We start from the raw sequence: 18814 nt of genomic DNA, 5'->3' as shown, positions 1-18814 counted from the left end.
GATAAAGCTTCAAGCTGAGATACCGGACCCTCATATTCCACTGTGGCCAAGTGTGCAGGACTAAGCGGTGGAGAAGGGTCCATCCTCGTCTACTGTCCGATAATTAGTGGGTGACTTCCGCGCGACAAAATGCAAAATTACACAGCAGATACAGAAAATGATTTTATTTACCAATGCCACATAAAAAACAAAAATGGTAACCGACAGGAGGATGAGCCTCGCTAATTAACCCCTTAAATGTCGGGGAGCTCCCTTATTGCAGGAAAGCCACAGTACTCAATTTATATCCATCAGCCACACTAAGGAACGATCGGAGAGGTCATGCAACTTCTGTAGTGCTACACCGCCCGTCGATGTGAGCGCCTGTGAAGGGTGCAGTGTGCCATCCTGATGGATTATATCAAAGACCAAAACTCAGCGGAGGAGGCAGCGTCTGACCGCTCAGCAGGCGGCTGCTCCTGGACCACGGCACTGGGCACTCTGGTAATGGGGGTGGGGGGGAGCGGTGGCGACAGTGCGGCCCTCGTGACATGGAATGTAGGAGTTAGTCTGCTGCTATCAGTGACGTTACATAGGTTTATATAGAAAGAACGATGACTTTAAATACTGAGCGAGACGACGTCTTATAAAATCTCAGACAGAATAAATGGAAAAGACACTCTAGATTAATAATCGGGGTCCTGTGAGATGCCGGGGGAGGGAAGGTGTGCAGGAGGTTCATCCGTTAGATCAGAAGGCACGTAGTTTTCTTCTTGCCGCGTCTGGCTTGCAGGGCAGCCCGTGTGGCCAGCTCAAATACTTCCCTGACGCCGTCCTTTGTCTTTGCTGAGCACTCCATGTAGCCATAGGCAGAGATCCGGTTGGCCATGTCACGTCCTTCTTCAGGTTTCACCGGCTCCTAAGATATTAGAGAAAAGACCAAAAGATGAGACGCAGGACATCACTTACATAGGGGAAGGCAACAGAGGAGCGGTCAGCTACAGGAACCAAACATTCAAGAGGTTCACTGCAAGAATACTGGAATCAGATTAGCCCCTACAGATGAAAGCTGCACTAAAGCGTCAGTTCTCTGCCGAACCTTCGAGGTCGCACCCTCCCACCAATAACTCCTTACTGCACTCACCTGCTTCATCTTGGTGAGCTCCCGGCGGGTGTGCTCATCGTTGCGCAGATCCTTCTTGTTTCCAACAAGGATAATGGGCACATTGGGGCAGAAGTGCTTTACCTCCGGGGTCCATTTCTCAGGGATATTTTCTATGGTTACAGACATAACACAAATTACAAGACTGGAAAGCAACATAAGATTGTTCTGCGGCAGAGCAAGAGGACTGCGAAGATGTGCACGAACACTGCCATCAGTGTTCAGCATCTGAGCAGCCGAATGACGGACAGATCGGCAGAGTGATGCCAGTGCTGATAATCCCTTGTGCACGTCTGTACCCGACTGATACACAACCACCACAGACCGGAGAAGATGCTGCAGATCTAGAACCACCCTCCACGTCAGTACCGTGAACACCAGGAGCATGCACCAGCAGAAAACTTGTGCAAGACTTCACTCCACATCTTTGCCAACACAGTATTCATTGTAGGTCTGCAGATCATATCAGTCTCCGCATCATGTACACAGCTGCACCCGCTCCTCAGTCCCCTCATCATGTACACAGCTGCACCCGCTTCCTCATCAGTCCCCGCATCATGTACACAGCCGCACCCGCTTCCTCATCAGTCCCCGCATCATGTACCCAGCTGCACCCGCTTCCTCATCAGTACCCAGCTGCACCTGCATCATGTACACAGCTGCACCCGCTCCTCAGTCCCCGCATCATGTACACAGTTGCAACCGCTTCCTCATCAGTCCCCACATCATGCACACAGCTGCACCCGCTCCTCATCAGTCCCAGCATCATGTACAAAGCTGCACCCGCTCCTCAGTCCCCGCATCATGTACACAGTTGCAGCCGCTTCCTCATCAGTCCCCGCATCATGTACACAGCTGCACCCGCTTCCTCATCAGTACCCAGCTGCACCTGCATCATGTACACAGCTGCACCCGCTTCCTCATCAGTCCCCGCATCATGTATCCAGCTGCACCCGCTTCCTCATCAGTACCCAGCTGCACCTGCATCATGTACACAGCTGCACCCACTCCTCAGTCCCCGCATCATGTACACAGTTGCAACCGCTTCCTCATCAGTCCCCACATCATGCACACAGCTGCACCCGCTCCTCATCAGTCCCGGCATCATGCACACAGCTGCACCCACTCCTCATCAGTACCAGTATCATGTACAGAGCTGCAGCAGCACCCACTCATCAGTATCCGCATTATGTACCCAGCCGCAGAAGCATCCGAATCATGTACACAGCTGCAGCATCCGCTCCTCATCAGTACCTGCATCATGTACCCAGCAGCACCCATATCACATGCACAGCTGCTGCAGCAACACATGCTCATCTGTATCAGTATCATGTAACCAGCTGCAGTAGTACCCGCATCATGTGCAAAGCTGCAGCAGTACCCGCTCCTCATATCAGTAACAGCATCATGTACAGTGCTCCCAACACTTACCTAAACTATCTGGGCTATCGATGGAGAAGCACATTAATATAACATCTGTGTCTGGATAGGACAGAGGCCGCAACCTGTCGTAGTCTTCTTGACCAGCTGTGTCCCAAAGGGCCAACTCCACCTAAGAGCAACAGAAATGAGATTAATGACCAGAGACCTCCTCCACAGCCCCTGCTACCCTGGACCATGAACCCACCTGCTTTCCATCCACTTCAATATCAGCTACATAGTTCTCGAACACTGTGGGCACATAGACCTCCGGGAACTGGTCTTTACTGAACACTATCAGGAGACACGTTTTCCCGCACGCTCCATCGCCGACGATCACAAGCTTCTTACGAATGGCTGCCATCACTGCAAAGAGACTAATGTCAGTAAAGGGACGGTGGACATCCAACGCGCCATGTTAGACACTTCCTGCATTCATATACGGATGTTGGATCATTTTATACCCCTACCCTGTTCCAGGCGCCGGAGTTACAACTGTTAAGGTACCGTCACACTAAACAACTTACCAGCGATCCCAACAACGATACAAAATGATAGGGATCGCTGGTAAGTTGCTAGGAGGTTGCTGGTGAGAGGTCAGTCAGACGCTCCAGCGATCCCACCAGCAACCTGACCTGGCAGGGATCGCTGGAGCATCGCTACACGGGTTGCTGGTGAGCTGTCACACAGGCAGATCTCACCAGCAACCAGCCCCCAGCGACGCACTGAAGCGATGCTGCGCTTGGTAACTAAGGTAAATATCGGGTAACCAACCCGATATTTACCTTGGTTACCAGCGCACGCAGCTACACGTGCAGAGAGCAGGGAGCAGTGCACACTGCTTAGCGCTGGCTCCCTGCTCTCCTAGTTACAGCACACATGGGGTTAATTACCCGATGTGTACTCTGCTACACGTGCAAGGAGCAGGAGCCGGCACTGACAGTGAGAGCGGCGGAGGCTGGTAACGAAGGTAAATATCGGGTAACCAAGGACAGGGCTTCTTGGTTACCCGATGTTTACCGTGGTTACCAGTGTCCGCAGAAGCCGACTCCTGCTGCCTGCACATTTAAGTCCCCTTTACACACTGAGACTTTCTAGCGATCATGCTGCACAGCGGGAAACAAAGGACCAAAGAATGGTCCTGAACGATTTGTAGCGATCACAACTGCACAGCAGGGGCCAGGTCGCTGATGTGTTTCACACACTGCAATGTCGCTGGGGAGGTCGCTGTAACGTCACAAAACCGGTGACGTTACAGCGATGTCGTTTGCGATGTTGCAGTGTGTAAAGCCACCTTAACACTCTGGTTCACAAGTGGGGAAGGGGAGGGCCATCATTTCCTAAACGGCATTAACCCTTCACAGCCCAACAATTGAGACAACAAAAAGCACGAAGTCCACTGGTGTATTTACATGGGGGAAGCTGCACACCCGAACATCCACAGGATCTCCGGACACAATTGAGAGATCACATTGTAGCCACTCACTTTACACTGCAGCATGTGTCCCAGATAACAAAACACTCAGCCCCCAGACTGGCATTGTCTGAGCCAGCAGTCACGGTATGTTATGGCACCGCTGCAGCCCATCAGCGGCCGTTCATTGGCTACAGCAATCACGCAACAGTGGTAGTCTGAGAGGCGAGGCTTTGATTTTAGTTAAGAAGGGATTTCTAGTAATGAACAATCCAGAAAACGTGGGGGAAAGCCGGACACATTTCATTGTGAGGGGAAGCACCACCTTCGGGAACGTCAGCTGCAAAATGCACAGAGAAGCTGGAATCATCCGGACAGCCTGGCACATACTCTGCACCGCGCATGAGCGACACCATCTGGCCCAGTTACATCTGACATTTGACTGACAAAAAGAAACTGGTGACAGCGCAAGAAACAGGCGCACAGCGCGGTCACAACGGGCCGAGACCTGGACAAGTGACAGAATCAAAAGGAAAAGAAAAAAAAAAAAAATTAGGAAATCAGGAGAGAGAACGAGTCACATGTTCTAGAGCACACTGACAACTGAACTCACTCTGCACAGTACACAGCCCTGAACTGGTGGAAAGCCAGCCCGGAACCCTGCCACTGCCCGGGACCCTGTAACCTGCGAGCACCACCCGCATTCAGCTGGGAAGAAAGCCCAGCACACCACAACCCACCAATGCTCAGGACCTGGACACCTGCCAGCACCCCCCCCCCCCCCACCCCCATGACTGCTGGGAAGGCAGCCCAAGATACCGCAACCCATCAATGCTTGGGACCCTGTGACCTGTGTACTACTGAGAAGTCAGCCTGAGACCCCTCCATCTTCACCTCCAGGGGCTTTTCTGACCTTCCATTGACAAATATAGAGTAGACTCCTCTGCAGATATAACCGCTCTCTCTTGGGAATATTTCTCCTTCATCCAGACGAGCGTTTGTTAGGTCAGACACTAGTGTTGGGGGGAGGCCGGGCTCACAGACTCCATTATAGCTGTTAGATGTGGTTGTGGTTCAGGCTTTGTGCGGCCGATCACATTCTTTCATCAAACTCCCCTTCCATGTCTGTGTGGACCTTGAGCACTGGGCGCAGTCATGGAGAGCAGAAAAGGGCCTTCCCCAAACTGTTCCCTCAAAGCTGAAGCTATAATGGTCCATAATCTCTTGTGCTAAAGCAGTAAGATTTCCCCTCCGTGGCACTAAGAGGCCGACCCCCCCATAACAGCCCAGAGCATAATGCTGCTCCAACAAACTGTACAGCGGGCACAATGCAGAGCGTTGGTGACTTTTCTGCCCTCGGCTCTTCAGCACTAGGCCCCCCACTCTGTAAAGTTTGGGGTCTCCTCCTCGTGGCAGAGTTACTGTAGTACCCTCCACTTCTCAATATCACTCACAGCTGATGGGGGGGGGGGGGGGGGAATTATGAGGGAAGAAAAGTCCCAATTGGACTGTATTACAGGACAGCGCTGGTATCAGTGAGATCTGCACCACCACCGGTCGTTCTGTCACATGTTAGTGATGGGCCAATATGGTAATAGAGCCCCAAATTTTGTATTTGGGACGGGGGCAATGTGACTGCAAGAAGACAAATTCAACTATTAAGGCATCCAGAGCAATACTTCTCTCCGTGTAGAGTGTATCATACACACAGCAGCTCTGCTACAGCACGCGTGAGGTACCACCCTTCAGAGAAGGCCGACCACAGAAATGCAGATAGGAAGTGTCACAAGAGCAGCTCACTGGACCACACTGCCCCCCGAAGAAGCTAACGCAGCGAAACGCGTTGGGGCTTCCTTCCTCTGTACCGGACCCCTGCCTGGGCGTTTACATAGCACTCTTGCACCTTTTTTCCTGATGGGTAAGCGGCAATATATGTATTACTTATAATGTACTGGACTTGTACTGCTGACCCAGTGATGTTAGCCACTATGGCAGGGGCCCATGGTCTGGGAACTTTTTCTGGAACCATTTTTCCTGCACTTATGCACTTTTTCTATTAATTGTAATGTTGTCTCCTTGTTACTGTGATGTTGAAATAAATTTGTCAATAATTTTTCATTACAAGGAGTCTCAATATTTATTTATTATGATGTATGGCCCTTTAATGCTCCTTTTCTGCCTTTTGTTTAATATCACCTCAGATGTCACCTGGAGATAATGATCACTGTATTTCTGTTTAAGTTTTACGCACATCTCCCGGTCAATCACCTACTGGGAACCAGTAACATGGAAGTTTGGCCCAGTATCCCTAAACAGTTCTGTGTAATGCCTCACACTATGGAGGAGGGGGGTTACAGCCGCAGAATTCTGCCCGCAGCTGCTGAAGGATGCAAACATGGGTACCTGATCTCAGACATGGCAGGTGCCCCGTGGGTCACATATGTAGGGATCCATCCTGCTTTATCAGGACGTGGGAACTGAAACCACAGGTGACCCAGCTATACGGTTTTGCAGACACCAGGCGGCTGCTGGTCCGAGTCCCTGACCTGTGAATACACATACAGACAGCTGGCCTGTACGCCCCCCCCCCCCCCCCCCCAGTTTTATGGAACTTAGGCTGCTTTCACACTTGCGTTGTTTTGCATCAGTCACAATCCGTCGCCTTGAGGAATTACGATATCCTGCAAACTATTTTGCAGTAATCTGTTTTTTTCACCATAGACTTCTATTAGTGACGGATTGTGACTGATGGCCCTGCGTTGCATCTGCCGCGTGAGGGATCAGTCGCTTACTGACTGACCGTCAGACGGGAGCAACACAAAATGTAATGTTATTTTGTGTGCGGCGGATCGTTTTTTTACTGTGAGCATGTGCACAGTAAAAAAAAAAAAAACACAACATGATACTGTAAATTCAGTTCCAGCGGCCGAACGATCAGCTGATCGTTCACAAAAGCCGGCCGCCGGTAAAGCCGTAAGAAAAAAAAAACGGATTTTTTTTGCAGCATCAGTCACATCAGTTGTGCCACTATCTGCAACGCATCCGTTACATCAGTCACACAACTGATTGTGACGGATGCAAAACAACGCAAGTGTGAACTTAGCCTAAATAAGAGAAGGGTCTCAATTATTGGAAGCTCAAACCACAGTCCCTTTTCTTCACCATCATTACCTGCCCTCAGGGCATCATGAGGATCAGAATAAAGCAAAGCGCCAGTCAGCGAACGTCTCTGAAAAGCCGCAATATCTGACAACATGAAGCATGTCCGACCACTACGCATCAAGGATAGCTCCCCGCCTGAAGGTAGCTTATGACACACACAGAGTACTACCCTGTTTCCCCAAAAATAAGCCCTTTCAGGATTTTTGGGTCTTTTTGGAGCATGCTTAAAATATAAGTCATAGCTGCGAATCATCATACTAATAATAGCCTTAAATAGGGAGTGGGCAGCCCTTTCAGGATATGCAACTTTTCTCGGTGCATGTTGCTCCGTTTTGTTCCTGTAAGCCTTAAACTTAATAGTCACATGCCGGCTAGTTAATGGAACAAATATTCCCCCCTCTTCTCTACAATAATCCCGCTCACCCCTCTTCTGGTGTCAGTCATTGGAACTTGTGTTAATAAAGAAAATGAACATTCACCCACCCCTCTACCAGCGTCGGTGAGAGCGGCCGGCCAGTGCGAGCATTGTGCTGCGATCCCCTGGCAGTAATATGACAGTGAGTGAATCACTGACGCCGGCGTGGGGGGGGGGGTATTTTTTTTTTTTTTCATTTAAAAAAAAAATTTAATCACTGATGCCAGCAGAGGGATGGGCTGGAATATTTGAAGGGGTGAATATTCATTTTTCATTAATGGACAACCCAATCACTGTCACCAATGAAAATATAAGACATGCCCCAAAAATAAGCCATAGTGCAGCTTTCATAAAGACACTTATTAAACTTTGCGAAGGATGTATGAATCAAGCCACATACAAGGTTATCCTGGAAAAACAGTTGCTTCCTTCTGCTCAGGCAATGTTCTCCAACTCTGAGGACAGGTTTTCCCAGCAGGACAATGTGCCATGCCACACAGCTAGGTAAATCAATGTGTGAATGAAGGACCACCACATCAAAACCCTGTCATGGCCAGCCCAATCTCCAGACCTGAACCCCGCTGAAAACCTATGGAATGTAATCAAAAGGAAGATTGATAATCACAAGCCATCAAACAAAGAAATGCTTAAATTTTTTTCACCAGGAGTGGCATAAGGTCACCCAAAAGCAGAGTGAAAGACTGGTGGAAAGCAGCCAAGTCGCATGAAAACTGATTAAAAATCATGGTTATTCCACAAAATATGGATTTCTGACTCTTCCTGAGGTAAAATTATTAGTATTGTGGTTTCTAGATGATTATCAACCTGTTTTCTTTGCATTATCTGAGGTCTGAAAGCAATGCATTGTTTTGACCATTTATTATTTTCAGAAAATAAATACAGAATTTATTGCCTGGAAATTCGGAGACATGTGGTCAGTAGTTTATAGAAGAAAAGAACAATTTACATTTCACTCAAAAATATAAAGAGAAAAATCAGAAAATTTGAAAATTTTGCAGTGGTCTCTTAATTGTTGCCAGATATGTAAATGTAAATAGATATAGCAGCATGGTGGCTCAGTGGTTAACACTGTAATAGACGGAGACCTGGAGAGGCGTACAAGCCACAGTATCTTGTACCCACTGTGAAATTTGGCGGAGGATTGGTGATGATCTGGGGATGCTTCAGCACGACCGCAATTGGGCAGATTTAACTTTGCGAAGGACGTATGAATCAAGTCGCATACAAGGTTATCCTGGTAAAACAGTTGCTTCCTTCTGCTCAGGCAATGTTCTCCTACTCTGACGACTGTTTTTTTCCCGCAGGACAATGCACCATGCCACACGGGTAGGTCAATCAATGTGTGGATGAAGAACCAGCACATCAAAATGCTGTCATGGCCAACCCAATCTCCAGTCCTGAACCCCATTAAAAACCTCTGGAATGTAATGAAGAGGAAGATGGATAGTCACAAGCCATCAAACAAAGAACTGCTTACATTTTTTCACCAGGAGTGGCATAAGGTCCCCCAAAAGCAGTGTGAAAAACTGGTGGAAATCATGCTAAGACATGAAAGCTGGGATTAAAAAATCATGATTATTCCACAAAATATTGATTTCTGAACTCTTCCTGAGATAAGACATTATTAGTATTGTTGTTTCCAAATGATTATCAACTTGTTTTCTTTGCATTATTTGGAGGTGTGAAAGCAATGCTTTTTTTTGTTATTTTAACCATTTCTCATTTCCAGAAAATAAATACAAAATTTATTGTTTGGAAATTCGGAGACGTGGTCAGTAGTTTATAGAATAAAAGAACAATTTACATTTTACTCAAATATATACTGTACCAATAAAGAGAAAAATCAGCAAAACTGACATTTCGCAGTGGTCTTAATTTTTGCCAGAGCTGTATGTATGTATGTATGCATGCATACTTATATATATATATATTTTTATTAGAGAGAAGCAAGGTGGCTCAGTGGTTAAGACAAGTCAATATATTACAGCATTAATCACTGAGCCACCGTGCTGCTGATATCTACATCCAGGGCCGTATTTGCCACTAGGCACCCGTGGTCCCGTGCCTAGGGCGGCACGTTGCGGGGGGGCGGCACTTTCTGGCAGCAAAAAAAAAAAAAAAAAAAAAAAAAATATATATATAAATTTTTTTTTTTTTTTTTTTACATCCCCGCCCCCCGTCCCTCCCTCCGTTACACTCGGCTGTGTTCCGGGGGGGGAGGGAGGAGAGGCGCACTTCTGCTGTCTATTTAAATACATGGCGGGCGCCAGGCATAGTGAGCTGACTAACCCCGGAAGTTCCATGGCCTGCCCTGCACTTCCGGGGTCAGAGGCGCGCGGGCGCGACAATCAGCTCACTGCCCCATGCTGCAGCGTCCAATCCTGCAGATGACACACGCCGCGGAGGAGGACGCGTCTGCAGCTGGAGCAAGCCAGAAGAGGAGCCAGCCAGAGCAGGGCGGCGAGCACCGGAGCAGATAAGGCAGAGGCAGAGCCTAGAATGTATGGGCTCCTTACAGGTTAGTTGCTGATCGTTGCAAATTGCGATGCCTCTTTTTGTCCACTGTAATCATGCAAGGGGAGGCTGGGGGGAGAGAGGCTGAGGCTGGGGGAGGCTGGGAAGAGAGAGAGGCTGGGGGGAGGCTGGGAAGAGAGGGAGGCTGGGAAGAGAGAGAGAGGCTGAGGCTGGGAAGAGAGAGGCTGGGAAGAGAGAGAGGCTGAGGGGAGGCTGGGAAGAGAGAGAGGCTGAGGCTGGGAAGAGAGAGAGACTGAGACTGGGGGGAGGCTGGGAAGAGAGAGGCTGAGGCTGGGGGGAGGCTGGGAAGAGAGAGAGGCTGAGGCTGGAGGGAGGCTGGGAAGAGAGAGGCTGAGGCTGGAGGGAGGCTGGGAAGAGAGAGAGGCTGAGGCTGGGGGGAGAGAGGCTGAGGCTGGGGGGGAGGCTGGGGGGAGAGAGAGGCTAAGGCTGGGGGGAGAGAGAGGCTGAGGCTGGGGGGAGAGAGAGGCTGAAGCTGGGGGGGGAGGCTGGGAGAAGAGAGGCTGATTCTGGGGGAGGCTGGGAGGGGGAGGCTGATGCTGAGGGAGGCTGATGCTGGGGGAGGCTGATGCTGGGGGAGGCTTGGAGGAGGGAAGCTGATGCTGAGGGAGACTTGGAGGAGGGAGGCTGAGGGAGGAGGGAGGCTGAGGCTGGGGGAGGAGGGAGGCTGAGGCTTGGGGAGGCTGAGGCTTGGGGAGGCTGATGCTGGGGGAGGCTGGGAGGAGAGAGGCTGATGCTGGGGGAGGCTGGGAGGGTGAGGCTTGGAGGAGGGAAGCTGATGCTGAGGGAGGCTTGGAGGAGGGAGGCTGATGCTGAGGGAGGAGGGAGGCTGATGCTGGGGGAGGCTGGGAGGAGAGAGGCTGATGCTGGGGGAAGCTGGGAGGGTGAGGCTTGGAGGAGGGAAGCTGATGCTGAGGGAGGCTTGGAGGAGGGAGGCTGATGCTGAGGGAGGAGGGAGGCTGATGCTGGGGGAGGCTGGGAGCAGGAAGGCTGATGCTGGGGGAGGCTGGGAGGAGGGAGGCTGATGCTGGGGGAGGCTGGGAGGAGGGAGGCTGATGCTGGGGGAGGCTGGGAGGAGGGAGGCTGAGGCTGGGGGAGGCTGGGAGGAGAGAGGATGATGCTGGGGGAGGCTGGGAGGGGGAAGGTGAGGCTTGGAGGAGGGAGGCTGATGCTGAGGGAGGCTATGAGGAGGGAGGCTGATGCTTGGGGAGGCTGGGAGGGGGAGGGGGAGGCTGATGAGGGAGGCTGATGAGGAGGGAGGCTGATGAGGAGGGAGGCTGATGCTGGGGGAGGCTGGGAGAAGGGAGGCTGATGCTGGGGGAGGCTGGGAGGAGGGAGGCTGATGCTGGGGGAGGCTGGGAGGAGGGAGGCTGATGCTGGGAGGAGGGAGGCTGATGCTGGGGGAGGCTGGGAGGAGGGAGGCTGATGCTGTGGGAGGCTGGGAGGAGGGAGGCTGATGCTGTGGGAGGCTGGGAGGAGAGAGGCTGATGCTGGGGGAGGCTGGGAGGAGAGAGGCTGATGCTGGGGGAGGCGAGAGGCTGATGCTGGGGGAGAGAGGCTGATGCTTGGGGAGGCTGGGAAGGGGAGGCTTGGAGGAGGGAGGCTGATGCTCAGGGAGGCTGGGAGGCTGATGCTGGGGGAGGCTTGGAGGAGGGGGGCTGGGAGGAGGGAGGCTGATGCTGGGAGCAGGGAGGCTGATGCTGGGGGAGGCTGGGAGGAGAGAGGCTGATGCTGGGAGCAGGGAGGCTGATGCTGGGGGAGGCTGGGAGGAGAGAGGCTGATGCTGGAGGAGGCTCATGCTGGGGGAGGCTGGGAGGAGAGAGGCTGATGCTGGAGGAGGCTCATGCTGGGGGAGGCTGGGAGGAGAGAGGCTGATGCTGGAGGAGGCTCATGCTGGGGGAGGCTGGGAGGAGAGAGGCTGATGCTGGAGGAGGCTGATGCTGAGGGAGGCTGGGGGGAGAGAGGCTGATGCTGGGGGAGGCTGGGGGGAGAGAGGCTGATGCTGGGGGAATGGGAGAGAGGCGCCAATGCTAGAGACAGAGGACAAGGGTTGAGGGATAGAGCAATGACAATATCGATGGGCGGGGAGTGTAAGGACTCAGAATAAGAGGGGGGCAGCATTGGGAGCTCATTATGGAGAAGGGGCAGCATGTGTGGGCTCAGTATGGAGTGGAACAATGTAGGGGGAGTCAATATCAAGAGTGGGATAGTGTGTGTGTGTGTGTGTGTGTGTGTGTGTGTGTGTGTGTGTGTGTGTGTGTGTGTGTGTGTGTGTGTGTGTGTGTGTGTCTCAGCATAAGCGTTAGTGTGGTGGTCTTAGTATGATGAATGGGGCAGCATGGAGGTGTCATTATGGAAAAGAGGAAGGCAGCATTAGGAGCTCATGGAGAGGGGCAGCATGCATGGGACATTGTGAGGAGGGGGCAGCATGCATTGGACATTGTGAGGAGGGGACAGCATGCATGGGACATTGTGAGGAGGGAGCAGCATGCATGGGACATTGTGAGGAGGGAGCAGCATGCATGGGACATTGTGAGGAGGGAGCAGCATGCATGGGACATTGTGAGGAGGGAGCAGCATGCATGGGACACTGTTAGGAGGGGGCAGCATGCATGGGACATTGTGAGGAGGGAGCAGCATGCACGGGACACTGTGGAGGGAGCAGCATGCACGGGACACTGTGGAGGGAGCAGCATGCACGGGACACTGAGGAGGGAGCAGCATGCACGGGACACTGTGAGGAGGGGGCAGCATGCACGGGACACTGTGAGGAGGGGGCAGCATGCACGGGACACTGTGAGGAGGGGGCAGCATGCACGGGACACTGTGAGGAGGGGGCAGCATGCACGGGACACTGTGAGGAGGAGGCAGCATGCATGGGACACTGTGAGGAGGAGGCAGCATGCATGGGACATTGTGAGGAGGAGGCAGCATGCATGGGACATTGTGAGGAGGAGGCAGCATGCATGGGACATTGTGAGGAGGAGGCAGCATGCATGGGACATTGTGAGGAGGGGGCAGCATGCATGGGACACTGTGAGGAGGAGGCAGCATGCATGAGACACTGTGAGGAGGAGGCAGCATGCATGAGACACTGTGAGGAGGAGGCAGCATGCATGGGACACTGTGAGGAGGAGGCAGCATGCATGGGACATTGTGAGGAGGGGGCAGCATGCATGGGACACTGTGAGGAGGGGGCAGCATGCATGAGACACTGAGGAGGGGGCAGCATGCATGGGACACTGAGGAGGAGGCAGCATGCATGGGACATTGTGAGGAGGAGGCAGCATGCATGGGACATTGTGAGGAGGAGGCAGCATGCATGGGACATTGTGAGGAGGGGGCAGCATGCATGGGACATTGTGAGGAGGGGGCAGCATGCATGGGGCATTGTGAGGAGGGGGAAGCATGCATGGGACACTGTGAGGAGGAGGCAGCATGCATGGGACATTGTGAGGAGGGGGCAGCATGCATGGGACATTGTGAGGAGGGGGAAGCATGCAAGGGACACTGTGAGGAGGGGGCAGCATGCATGGGACACTGTGAGGAGGGGGCAGCATGCATGGGACATTGTGAGGAGGGGGCAGCATGATGTGAGGACAATGTGCAGATCATATTTCATAATAGAGGAAGGTGTGGTGGGTATAATTTATAAGGGAGGGCAGTGTGTAGTTTATTAGGGGCAGTGTGACAGTCACACTATATAAGTGGGGATGGTGTGGTGGAAATATTTTATACCCATGCTATGTTTTGATGTGCCCGTGGTGATCCCCATTGGGGGGGGGGGGGTTAGTGCCCTTCGTTTCTCATTGATACTTTTTAGGCTATGTGCGCACGTTGCGCAAATACATGCAGTTACGCTGCGCTTTGTAGCGCAGCGTAACTGCATGCGTCCTGCGTCCCCTGCACAGTCTATGGAGATTGTGCAGGGGCCGTGCGCACATGGCGCTTTAGAGCGCAGCGCTTCGGCTACTGCCGAAGCGCTGCGTAAAAAGAAGTGACATGTCACTTCTTTCCTGCGCTTTTCTGGCAGCTCCTGCTCTGTCTATGGCAGGAGCTGCAGGCAGAGCGCATGGAATCGGCGCTCACTACGGACGTTTTCTGCAGCGATTAGAAGCGCACGTGTGCTCTTCAGATTGCTGCAGAAATTTCTGCAGTGAACTGTACGCAACGTGCGCACATAGCCTTAAAGTGTTTTACAGAGTAGATCTGCCTTAAACAGATGTCGTGTGCGAAAACTCAGTTTTACGTTGTCAATAAGGGGCGCGACCACTTAAAGTGCCTAGGGCAGCACGAAGGCAAAATACAGCCCTGTCTACATCTCTATATCTATCTGCACGGTGGCTCAGTGGTTAGCTATGTACTCTAAATAGGACAGCACGGTGGCTCAGTGGTTTGCAATGCTGTATTCCTAAATTCTAATCCAGGCAAGGAGCTTCTCTGTTCTATGTGAGTTTCCTCCCACAATATCAAGACATGCGGATATGGAATGTAGATTGTGGGTACAGCGATTATTATGTGAAGAGCTACGGAAAATGATGGTGCTACATAAGAAAAACCTACTTAGGCTGCTTTCACACATCCGTTTTTTGCAGTGCGGCTCAATCCAGCTCAAAAACCTATGCAATGGATGCAGGGTTGCACAAGTTTTTCCATGCGGCCTGTCTGTTTTTTGACGGATGCGGCTTGATACTGAGCATGCGCAGTGCAAAAAAAAAAAAAAAACGCATCTGACGGCCGGATGCGGTTTTTGCCGCAAGACGCCGCACCCAGCGTCCATAGGCTTGCATTGTAAATCACGCCGCACCCGGCACGATGTGTTTTTTTCGCCGCACACAAAACGTGCCAGGCAACGTTCCATCCGGCCGCCGCATGGGCTAAATATGCCGCATCCGGCAACAACCGGACGCATCGCAAGGCCATACGGCACAATACGGTGCTAACGCAAGTCTATGCGGAAAATCGCAACCGGCTGCAAAAAAAAAACGGTTGCGTTTTTTCTGCAAAGCGCCGTATTGTGCCGCTCAGCAAAAAACGGATGTGTGAAAGCAGCCTAAATGCTACATCTAACCTCCATGATGTGTAAGGACAGCATCAAGTCTTCTAAGTTGGAGATATATTACAACAACTGCCTTTTTCCATTCTTTTGGGCAGCCCAGTGGTTGTGGTTAACATTGGGGTCCTGAATTGAAATCCCACCAAAGTTAACATCTGCAGGGAGTTTGTATCTGCTCCCTGTGTTTGTTTGGGTTTCCTCCCAGACACCAAACAATAATAGGGAATATAGATTGTAAGCCCTGATGGGGACAGAGATGATCACGTCTCTAAAGCGCTGCAAAACATAATGGCGCTATAGAAGCAACGCAGAACAAGTAAATTCTTCCAGAACAATCTCTTTCAGAGCCTGGATGCTGGATGGAGAGTGATGACAACTTATCTCTTCAGAACTCCCCATAGGTGCTCGGTTGGGGTCAGAACAGGAGACACTTGCCCCCCCCCCCCTCCTAAAAAAAAAAATAAAATCATGGAGCTCTTACAATATACTAGATGTAGGAGTCTCTGATGTGGGGTGGGGTGTACTCATTTCTACATCAACCAACTTGAGTAATAGTGAAGATTTTGTAATGAAAGTTTTATTGAGTAAAACCTTACATGTCATAGGGGTGTACTCATTTATGATGAGCACTGAGGAAGGCTCCCAACTATAACATATAGGAAACACAAATTTTCTCCTCCCGCATCCTCCATTATATATATATTGGCCATCCTACACATACATACATACATACATTGTATACATACATACATAGTATATATATATATATATATATATATATATATATATATATATATATATATATATATATATATATACACATACATACACACACACACACACACACACACACACACACACACACACACACACACACACACACACACACACACACACACACCTTCCCTCCGGGCTGCGGCCTCCTCCTCTGCCCTCCGCCGGCTCCAGGCACAGACTCCCCGGCCCGGAAGCTGCTCCCCCTCCCGCTGCCTGTCTCCCCTCCCCCGCCCCGGGCCTCACCTCTTGCCGGGCAGTGCTGGGCCGCTGCTCGCTGTGTGCACGCTCGGGAAGCGGCGCTCTGCTCTCCGGACCGATATTGGGGTCTCCGTCCCTCCCTCGGGCGGCGGCCGTTATTACCTCACTCGAACTCCGGGTCCTGGCAGCAGAAGAACCGCCCGGCTGAGGCTCGGCCACGACTACTACGTACGCGTCCTCGGAGGACGTGAACGCGCCTACATCCGACAACTGAGAGCTAGAAGGCCGACGTGATGACGTAACGAGGCGCGCTCACGACAAAATGTCACAAGGGGAATGCTACTGCGCATGCGCAGCAGCGTGATGTTAAGGCGGGGTCCGAACAAGTTGGCGCTTGGTAAAATCGCAATCAGCAGCCGTGAGACCCCGCTAATACCTCAGTATAAGAGCGGGAGCAGCACATACTCATGGTTCTTCACAGGTTGCGGTCGCCACACACATGGAAGATTCCCCCCCACCCCTCCATTATAAATATGTCGCTGGTTGTTATGAGTTCGGGAGGGTGGGTGGAGTCGACAGACAGACCACCAATCAGAAGAGACGGAGGCGTGTCACTAGCTGGATGCAGGGCCGGGCGGGGTATAAATAGCAGTGCTGCTATTTCTGCTCTTGACACATCCAGAAAACAACGGCCTGAAATGCAGAGTGACGGCGGAGTGGGCGAAGTCTATACAGAAGGCGTGACGTCACCACCCGAGTATACAAGACCCCCATTATAACTTCACATGTACTAGCCCTCTATATACCAATATATAATATCACCCATACATGACCCCCTAATTATACCCTATAGACTATCACACATACCACAACCCCCTATATAATGTCACTCATATACAACTGCCTAAATTATATCACACTACACGACCCCCTATGTAGTATTACACTTATAGAGACCCTATATAACATCACACACCTCTTATATAAGATCACACATCCACTGCCCCCTATATAGTATCACATATAATATAACCCATACATAATATCACACATCCACTGCCCCCTATATCCCCTTTAAATAAGACCTAATAGAGTTTTTCCTGAATTGCTAAATTTAAGGCCTCCCCCTAAAGTAAGATCTAGCAAAGTTTTTGTTTGGAAGCATGCCCGCCGTACAGAACACCAGGGCATAATATAACCCCCTACTTATTATCACACATACACAACCCCCTACATAATATCACACATACACGACCCCCTATGTAGTATTAAACTTATAGAGACCCTATATAACGTCACACACGATCCCCTTATATAAGACATCAACTGCCCCTATATAGTATCACATATATAATATAACCCCCTACATAATATCACACATAAACGACCCCCTATGTAGTATTACACCTACTCATACCCTGTATATCACATACACTGCCCCCTACATAACATCACACACACATAATCCCCTTATATAAGATCACCCGTCCACTGCCCCCTTTATCGTATCCCATATATACTATAACCCCCTACTTAATATAACACGTACAGAACTCCCTATATAGCATCAAACATACACTGCCCCCTATATAACATCACAGGCACACAACCCCCTAAATAGTATCAAACATACACGACCCAAGATGTGATATCCCTTGTATACAAATCCTTATATATGTCCCTTAGACAACCCCCAATATAAAAACACACAAACCCTTATGTAATAATACACATGCACAGCCCCCTATATAGTGTCATATACGACCCCCCTATTTAATATCACACAGATTCAGCTGTGAGAATGTATTGCAGCTGCTGTGTGTGATCTCCCAACATTCGGACTGGCCATCGGGCAAAACTAGCAAATACCGGATACATTGCATGGGTCTGTAAAAAAACTATTGCCAATATTGGCATTTTCATCTGCTGTGAGGCAGAGAACCGTCAGCTCCCTGCTCCACCAGTCACTGCTTCTAGCCTATGGTTTGTTGGGCGAAAACACTACAAAGGGAACATTGGTAGGCGTGACATTGTGATGTCATCAAACCGCCCGACGTCCCCTGTACTGTCCCAGTGCTACACAAGCCAGACAAGAACACAGATGTTTCATTGGATTTTGAGCTGTGGGAACTTTTATACTGAACATAAGGAGCTGTGGGAACATCGTTCTGTATATAGGGGAGCTGTGGGAACATCATACTATATATCGGTAGCTGCGGGGGCATCATATGGTATATAAGGTCTGTGGGGACATCATACTGTATGTAGGAGGCAGAGAGTCATCATACCATATGTAGGAGGAGGTTTGGGCATAATTCTCTGAGTAAGGAACTATGAAGCATTATATTGAGGGGGCCATCGTACTGTATATAAGGAGCTGTGTGGGGCACACCTTTCTTTATGTAAGGAGCTGTTGTGACAAGATACTGTATATCGGAAGCTGTGGTAGGGGCATCATACTGTACATAGGGAGCTGTGGTGGCATCATACTGTATATAAAGGCTTTGGGAACATCGTACTGTATATAGGAGCTGAGGGGGCATCATACTGCATATAAGGTTTGTGTGGGATATCCAACTGTTTGTAAGGAGCTGTGGGTGCATCATATTGTATACAGGAAAGTTGTGGGGACATATTGTATAGAGGAGGGATGTGGGGGAATTGCACTGTATATACGGA

The 18814-nt window shown here is 50.7% G+C and overlaps 1 protein-coding gene across 1 annotated transcript; it reads right to left on the bottom strand.

Moving 5' to 3' along the window:
* Positions 1-149: 149 nt before the first annotated feature.
* RHOA (ras homolog family member A) lies at positions 150-16400 on the bottom strand. The gene is made up of 5 exons (XM_075321705.1): positions 16181-16400; positions 2769-2926; positions 2573-2693; positions 1124-1254; positions 150-898 (listed from the first exon to the last, which is right to left on the bottom strand). The coding sequence occupies exons 2-5, from the start codon at positions 2922-2924 to the stop codon at positions 725-727; spliced, it is 582 nt and encodes a 193-aa protein (XP_075177820.1). The 5' UTR covers positions 2925-2926; positions 16181-16400; the 3' UTR covers positions 150-724.
* Between the last annotated feature and the right edge of the window lie 2414 nt (positions 16401-18814).

The sequence above is a fragment of the Anomaloglossus baeobatrachus genome, chromosome 8, assembly GCF_048569485.1.
Source record: "Anomaloglossus baeobatrachus isolate aAnoBae1 chromosome 8, aAnoBae1.hap1, whole genome shotgun sequence".
Taxonomy (NCBI): domain Eukaryota; kingdom Metazoa; phylum Chordata; class Amphibia; order Anura; family Aromobatidae; genus Anomaloglossus; species Anomaloglossus baeobatrachus.
This window is presented reverse-complemented; position numbering and strand designations above follow the sequence as displayed.

What these genes read in the sequence shown, in the direction of transcription:
- RHOA (XM_075321705.1), bottom strand. Translation starts at nt 2,924, where the DNA reads ATGGCAGCCATTCGTAAGAAGCTTGTGATCGTCGGCGATGGAGCGTGC. An exon ending in TTGAAGTGGATGGAAAGCAG is followed by an intron (nt 2,694 to 2,768) that starts GTGGGTTCATGG and finishes TGTTGCTCTTAG; the next exon opens with GTGGAGTTGGCCCTTTGGGA. An exon ending in CGATAGCCCAGATAGTTTAG is followed by an intron (nt 1,255 to 2,572) that starts GTAAGTGTTGGG and finishes CTGTAACCATAG; the next exon opens with AAAATATCCCTGAGAAATGG.